The following is a 7,610-nucleotide window of genomic DNA, read 5'->3' as shown; positions in this document are numbered from 1 at the left end:
AAATTGGAACGATACAGAGAAGATTAGCATGGCCCCTGCGCAAGGATGACACGCAAAATCGTGAAGCGTTCCACATTTAAAAAAAAAAAAATTGACTAAATTACTTATTATCAAATCAAATTGATCAAATTGATTATTTAAAAAAGCTAAAAAAGTAGTAGCTTTTGCCACTTACTAAGGCTTTTCTTTCGAAAAAATTTATGTTTAGTAATAAGACGGTCGTTCATGAAAGCGAACATTTTAAATAAAAAGTTGGAACAGAAAAAAGTTGCAGATAGTATATTGATATTTATTTATAATTATTATAATTGAGAATTTATGTCTGGAAAAAGTTTAATTCCTGCTACGGTGAATCCCGATTTACAAAAGGAACGTAATGCAGCCAGTTTCAAAGTTGAAGATTTCGCAAGTTGGTGGCATGGTGGAGCTGAAAAATTAAAATTCAAGAGAGACGTAGGTAAGTACTTCACAATAAAAAACTCAACTTTTTATTCCTTTTGATTTGATGATGAAATTATAATAAATATAATAATCTATGTAATCTATGTAATAATTTATGTAATTAATTGAAAAATAGTTTACTGTTTTAGAAAATCTTAAAAGCTTTTAAATAATAATATAATAAATTATATAATAAAATTAATTATCTAAAGAATTTAGTTAATTATTATAACTACTAACACCTATGGTGGGTAAGTGATTTAGTAAAAAGTTTAAACGAAGTCACTGGTATGCAGATTGAGATAATAAACATTATTTCAAATTTCACAAAGATAAGATCTGTTGATTACCAAAAAATTGAAAAATTTGTATGTCGATTATTGAACATGTAGAACTAAACATTTTTCTTTATTAATATTATTACAGATTAATTTTGTAATTATATAATAAATCGTTTTTAATCACTCTGATGAAAATATTGCTTGTGTTAAATTTTTATTCAAAGGCTACACTGCACTAAAATAAAAACAAAGACAGAAAAATCAATTAATTTCTTTGAGTTGATCAAGAAAATAGATATTTCATAGGTTCTTAATTGATTGGGTTACTGTTTTACAAACGTGTTAAACTTAATATACTACTTTCACACTATAAATAAGAAGTAGATTAGGATAGGTTAGCAATTTAATACAAGATGGGATATACTGATATGCTGGCATCTGTATGCAAGTTGGCTATGCTCTCTAAGAGAAATTCTAGGGCTGTTTATTTGAGATGTTTATTTGTGATAGATTTATTACGGGTCACAAGATTGATTAGGGAATGATGCTAGAAGATTGAAACTTCTGTTTAATTACATGTGTTAATTACATGCCTTACATGTGCTTTGTTATTTTCCAGCGGATTTTTTAAGAACTTTGGCTAGCTGCAGGACTTTCAATTAAATAAAATTTAAGGTTTTGTCAAAGGTTCAAGATGTTTTAGATCTCTGAGTTCTTATACAAAAACATAATGAGCAAATATGTCTAAGTTTCATTATTGCTTTTATTATTAAGATTGTATATAAATTCGATATGAATTTTTTTGCTTTAAGTTAACTTTTACATTATTAAAAATAAAAAATGAATTGATTAGATTAAAATAAATACCAATTTCTGTCAAGTACTTGCTTGAGTTTGCTTAAATATTTCTTATCTTGCGCATATGATTAATCAAGCATAAATCTTTTAATCTTAGAAAACTACATGTTACAGGATTTAAAAGAAGATAGCCACTTGTTTTACTATAAATCACATAAAGATATTTACGAACAATCTATAATGGAGTCAATCGAAGCCGCTAAGAAGTTGAGAAAACTTCAAGAGGAAAGAAATCCAGGAGGAGATGATATTTGGCCGTAAATATTTAGCATTTTTTAAAGTTTTGTTTATTTTAATACTAATTATTGCTCATTTAGAAACCTTTACATGTCAGAGTACTTTTGGGGTGCAATGCCGACAGGCAATCCGTTCGGTGTACAATTTGTAATGGTTGTGAAAGCTTTAAAGCAACAATCCACAGATGAGCAATATGAAGAGTTTGGAAAGCGGGTAGCAAATTTTGAAATTTCAGCCACTTATGCACAGACCGAACTCGGTCATGGTACATTTTTGCGAGGTTTAGAAACCAGAGCAGATTATGATCGTAAAACTGATGAGTTTATTTTGAATACTCCAACCATATCAGCATATAAATGGTGGCCTGGTGGATGTAAGTATCATCAACCACCTCAAAATAAAATAAAAAAATAAATCCACTGGTTTCTTGATTATAGTGGGCCATTCTTCGAATTACTGCATTGTGGTGGCACAGCTTTATATAGACAATGATCCGAAAGGTGTACAAATGTTTTTTGTGCAAGTAAGAGATGAAGAAACACACATGCCATTACCGGGTATTGACATTGGTGATATAGGTAAAAAAATGGGTTTCTATGGAGTAAATAATGGATTCTTGGGATTGAAGAATGTTAGGATCCCACGTACAAGAATGTTGATGAGAAATGCTAAAGTACATCCTGATGGAACATTCGTAAAGAGTCCTACATCGGTATTAACCTATTTTACTATGGTTTATTCCCGTTGTTTTGTAGCTTTCACAGCTTCTACGTTTATCACAATGGCTGCAACTATCGCGATTCGTTACTCAGCTGTAAGGAGACAAAGTCCAATAAATCCAAAGTATGTTTAATATTTATGTATAATTCATTGTTAGTCAAATAAAGAAAATTTTTTACAGTGAACCAGAGCCACAAATTATTGATCATGTCACTCAGCAGATGAAACTATTTCCTGAAATAGCTACAGGAGTTGCATATCGGTTAGCCTCCAATTATTTGATGTCGTTGTTTGTACTCACATCGAAGGAAATTGAGGGCGGTGAATATGGTCGTTTACCAGAAATGCATGCCCTGGCATGTTTACTGAAAGCTCTAAGTTCTTATGACTCCACAAATGGCATAGAACGTTTACGTTTAGCTTGCGGTGGTCATGGGTATTTAACTTCTGCCAATTTGGGCAATCTTTTTGTTGGCGCGACTGCATCTTGTACATATGAAGGAGAAAATACTGTATTACTACTACAAGTCGGTAGATATTTAATGAAGTCTTGGCGTAATGTGATTTCTGGTAAACCTTTGGCACCAACAACGGCGTATTTGGCTGAAGCAAACAAAGATTTTGGAAATTGGATGGGTAGTTGGGAAAACTTAGTAAAAGCTTTACAGTTTTCTGCAGCTAGAAAAACTAGAACTGCTTACGAGAGTTTATCTCAACGTTTGAAGTCTGGCCAAACTGAACATGAAGCAGCGAACAATACTGGCATTGAGTTTATACAGGCAGCAGAGGTAGAAATTAAACATAATTTTACATTCCCTTGAAAATGTTAATAGTTTGGAACTTACAGTTACATGGACGTGCCTTCATAGCAGATACTTTCTTAAAACAGTTCCGAAGCCTGCAAGCTAATTCAGGTTCTGTATCCTTTAACAAAGTTATTGAAAATCTTTTAGAATTATTTTTGGTACAAACTGTACTTAAGTTCATGGGAGATATTTTAATGGTAAACCGAACTTAAAATAGATACTGTGTCTACTTTTGTTAAATGAGAAATTATTTTTTTAGTTCAAAGGACTGACGCCTATCGAGATAAGTTCTTTACAAACCCGTTTGGAGGAAGTTCTAACAAAAATACGACCTGATGCAGTAGCTATTTGTGATGGTTTTGATTATCGTGATTGTACATTGTCTTCAACTTTGGGTTCATATGATGGCAATATTTATGAGCGTCTGTTTGAAGCGGCTAAGAAAAGTCCACTTAATCAGCAACCAGTTCCAAAATCGTTCCATGAGCACTTGAAACCGTTTATGAAATCTAATCTATAAAACACATATAATTTAAAAATTTATTAACGAAAATTTGCCACTTTTTTATATATATATCCAATTCTCCTATACATAATAAAAGACATGATTGAAATATAAAATATTTTAATTTAAAATATGTTAGCTTCATAATAATGTAGAGTTCATCTAAGATACGCTTTGGTGTTATTTTACAAAATCGTTCAGTAAAGACTATAACTGATATATTATAATTAATGAATAGGTTTTCCTAGTTAGTCCTGAATTCGATCGTATTTTATCTTCTTATTGCAATAAGTTCTTAAAAACTACACCAACGTATTTTTTATGAAGCTCCAATAAATAATCAATCTAGAAATTTATGTTAATGTACACGATTTGATCTTTGAAATCATTATTTAGTAAATTACAATTTTCTTTAATTGAATATAGTTAATTGTTACTTTTACAAATTAAGTATTTAATAGTAATTAAGAATTAATGAGCAAGCAGTCTATACTATCGGGTTTCAGTTAATAGTAAGCAATATAATAACATGTTTTCATTTAGTTTCATAATATTGAATAAAAAATAAAAAATTGTTCTAACCTAAGTTCACTGTACTGAACAATGGGTATACGAAGAAAACAAATTAATTTATGTAAAATTATATTACAAAACTAATTAAAATTGTGTTAAAATATAATTAACACATTTACACCTATGAACTTCAGCACTTAAAAATCGTTTCGCTGTTATCGGATATATATACATAAGCCTACCCAGATCCGAAATCAGTAGAAGCTCGTATACTGATATGACATTGTCATATACTTTATGCAAGCATAAAGTGGAAAAACTATTATTTAAGAAATATATGTATGTAAATTAGTAAAAAATTAAAAAGCCGAATTAATTAATTTCTTTTAAGTAATATTTAATTTTTATTCAAAATAATAATGAAATATTGAAATCTAGGGGGAAGAAATCTGTGTACGCCCATATATATGCTCTAATTTTATTTTGACATTCACGTATGTATTTTATACATACGTTTTTAAATAAATATATTATTTTTTTTAAAATATTATTCACTATATTTATATTTATCACTAACCTAGCACAATAAATGTAACGCATTTTATTTAAATGATAATGATATGCTCCGACTCCCTTTCTTATTAATACTCATTTGAGATAATGCATTATCAAAAGAGGCAAAAGCTTATTTACTCATTCTCGGCCTGATCTAGTTGAGTATTCAAGAAAATAACGTAAAGCTTTTGCCATTTACGCTGACTTTCGTTAGAAAAACACATTTACTGGTCTTCAGAAAATTGTGTTTTCAGTAACCGGATAGTCGCTTCTGGAAGTGGACGTTGTAAATAAAAAGTTTGAACACAAAAGACTTGCAGATAGTGTATTGATTTTTATTTATAATTATTATAATTGAGAAATCATGTCTGGAAAAAGTTTAATTCCTGCTACGGTGAATCCGGATTTACAAAAGGAACGTAATGCAGCCAGTTTCAAAGTTGAAGATTTCGCTAGTTGGTGGCATGGTGGAGCTGAAAAATTAAAATTCAAGAGAGACGTAGGTTAGTGTTTGTCGATATATTACTCTTAAATTTTTATGCGTTGTGATTTGATATAAAAGTATAATTATATATTTACAATTTAATGAAATTGTGCATTATTTAAAAAAATTTTTAAGGACACATATAAATTTAGTTTATATATTAATCATAATTAATATAACTATAACTATAATGAAGGAATATTAGTTTTATTATTATTAATATATTAAAACTACATCGATAATTACTTCAAAATTGTAATGTAAACTTATTTACATTGTTATATACCTAAAGCAAATTGATGCAACCCTTAACCCCAGTGGTAGGTACGTGATTTTGTGAAAAGTTTAAAATAATATACTGGTGTGCAGATTAAGATAATAAAAATTATTTATATTTGTCAGAGATAAGATCTGTTGATTACACAAAAATTTTAAAAATAATTTTTCTTCTTGAACCTGGGGGTTCGAAAGTCGAATAGTTTTCAATACATATATATCTGCACAAATAACAGATACGGCTCTATATACAATAATACTATACAATAATACAATAAATATTATTTCATATAAAATTTATTTTAATTTCATCAAACATATGTAAAGTAGAATAGTCTAAAATATTATACATTATATTCAGTCTATTATTGTTAGTCTATTACACGCTCCGCATTCGGGAAGGTCCATTGAGCTCTAAAATACCTGAAGCGGAAATCTTGTTTATAAAAGTTAACTCTGCAACTAAGAAAGATCTTGTCCTCTTGCTATAAACTATATTTCTAAAATAATTAAAAGTTTAAAAAAACTGACGTTCTACCTTTTAATTAAGATTTGAAGAACACTTTTTTAAATTTTAATTTATTTAGTACATAATATATATGTATTATTTTAATATACAAGATATGTGCAGTTCTTATTTTAAGTATTTCAGATATACTATTTAACTATTTAAATTTATATAACAGTTTGTATTTTAAATAATTATATGCATATATATTTCAAATTCATATTAATTGAATAATTAATTAATTTAAATTAATTGCACTTCAGATATCTTCACATATGTTATTAGTTCCGATAATTAAATTTTTATTTTAGTTAAAAGATAGAATTAATCAATTCTACTCGGATAAGTGCTTAAGATTTGATGGAAAGAGTGTAAGTTACTTTCCATTGAAATAGATATATAAATTAATTTATTTCTTTAGCTTGTAATGCAGATTATTAAAAATATGCAAAATTTTACGTTGTATTGAATGTAAATTCCTTGTACACTTTTTGGTCTTAATACTTTCTGTTTCTAAAAATATTCGTTATGTTATCTATATGATTAATCAAACATAAATCTCTTAATTTTAGAAAACTACATGTTTCAGGACTTGAAAGAGGATGCTGATTTGTTTCTCTATAAATCACATAAAGATATCTACGAACAATCTATAATGGAGTCAATCGAAGCCGCTAAGAAGTTGAGAAAACTTCAAGAGGAAAGAAATCCAGGAGGAGATGATATTTGGCCGTAATTATTTAGCATTTTTTAAAGTTTTTTTTATTTTAATACATATTACTGCTCTTTAAGAACCCTCTACTCTTCAATCCATGTTGCGGGTGCTATGAAGGCGGGCAATCCGTTCGGTGTGCAATTTGCAATGGTTGTGAAAGCTTTAAAGCAACAATCCACAGATGAGCAATATGAAGAATTTGGAAAGCGGGTAGCAAATTTCGAAATTTCAGCCACTTATGCACAGACCGAACTCGGTCATGGTACATTTTTGCGAGGTTTAGAAACCAGAGCGGATTATGATCGTAAAACTGATGAGTTTATTTTGAATACTCCAACCATATCAGCATATAAATGGTGGCCTGGTGGATGTAAGTATCATCAACCACCTCAAAATAAAATAAAAAAATCAATCCACTGGTTTCTTGATTATAGTGGGCCATTCTTCGAATTACTGCATTGTGGTAGCACAGCTTTATATAGACAATGATCCGAAAGGTGTACAAATGTTTTTTGTGCAAGTAAGAGATGAAGAAACACACATGCCATTACCGGGTATTGACATTGGTGATATAGGTAAAAAAATGGGTTTCTATGGAGTAAACAATGGATTCTTGGGATTGAAGAATGTTAGGATCCCACGTACAAGAATGTTAATGAGAAATGCTAAAGTACATCCTGATGGTACATTCGTAAAAAGCCCTGCATCGGT

General features: G+C 29.4%; 3 protein-coding genes and 1 pseudogene across 3 annotated transcripts in view; all 4 read left to right on the top strand.

Moving 5' to 3' along the window:
• Positions 1–80, top strand: part of LOC119673989 (probable peroxisomal acyl-coenzyme A oxidase 1) — a 2,167-nt gene extending 2,087 nt beyond the window's left edge. Inside the window, exon 4 of the mRNA XM_038085111.1 lies at positions 18–80. Coding sequence (XP_037941039.1) covers positions 18–80 — 63 coding nt within the window. The remainder of the gene's footprint in view (positions 1–17) is intronic.
• Positions 1–80, top strand: LOC119686614 (annotated as a pseudogene).
• Positions 81–294: 214 nt separating this feature from the next.
• LOC119683432 (probable peroxisomal acyl-coenzyme A oxidase 1) lies at positions 295–3,905 on the top strand. The gene is made up of 7 exons (XM_038097100.1): positions 295–457; positions 1,678–1,837; positions 1,898–2,190; positions 2,255–2,660; positions 2,719–3,325; positions 3,385–3,540; positions 3,603–3,905. The coding sequence occupies exons 1-7, from the start codon at positions 319–321 to the stop codon at positions 3,861–3,863; spliced, it is 2,022 nt and encodes a 673-aa protein (XP_037953028.1). The 5' UTR covers positions 295–318; the 3' UTR covers positions 3,864–3,905.
• Positions 3,906–5,180: 1,275 nt separating this feature from the next.
• Positions 5,181–7,610, top strand: part of LOC119683433 (probable peroxisomal acyl-coenzyme A oxidase 1) — a 19,634-nt gene continuing 17,204 nt past the window's right edge. Inside the window, exons 1-4 of the mRNA XM_038097102.1 lie at positions 5,181–5,419; positions 6,757–6,916; positions 6,977–7,269; positions 7,334–7,608. Coding sequence (XP_037953030.1) covers positions 5,281–5,419; positions 6,757–6,916; positions 6,977–7,269; positions 7,334–7,608 — 867 coding nt within the window. The 5' untranslated portion in view covers positions 5,181–5,280. The remainder of the gene's footprint in view (positions 5,420–6,756; positions 6,917–6,976; positions 7,270–7,333; positions 7,609–7,610) is intronic.

Source organism: Teleopsis dalmanni, chromosome 2 (assembly GCF_002237135.1).
Source record: "Teleopsis dalmanni isolate 2A chromosome 2, ASM223713v2, whole genome shotgun sequence".
Lineage (NCBI taxonomy): Eukaryota > Metazoa > Arthropoda > Insecta > Diptera > Diopsidae > Teleopsis > Teleopsis dalmanni.
Note: the sequence above shows the minus strand (reverse complement) of the source record. Positions and strands in the feature narration are given on the sequence as shown.

What these genes read in the sequence shown, in the direction of transcription:
- LOC119683432 (XM_038097100.1), top strand. Translation starts at nt 319, where the DNA reads ATGTCTGGAAAAAGTTTAATTCCTGCTACGGTGAATCCCGATTTACAA. An exon ending in AAAATTCAAGAGAGACGTAG is followed by an intron (nt 458 to 1,677) that starts GTAAGTACTTCA and finishes TTTTAATCTTAG; the next exon opens with AAAACTACATGTTACAGGAT. An exon ending in TAAATGGTGGCCTGGTGGAT is followed by an intron (nt 2,191 to 2,254) that starts GTAAGTATCATC and finishes TCTTGATTATAG; the next exon opens with TGGGCCATTCTTCGAATTAC.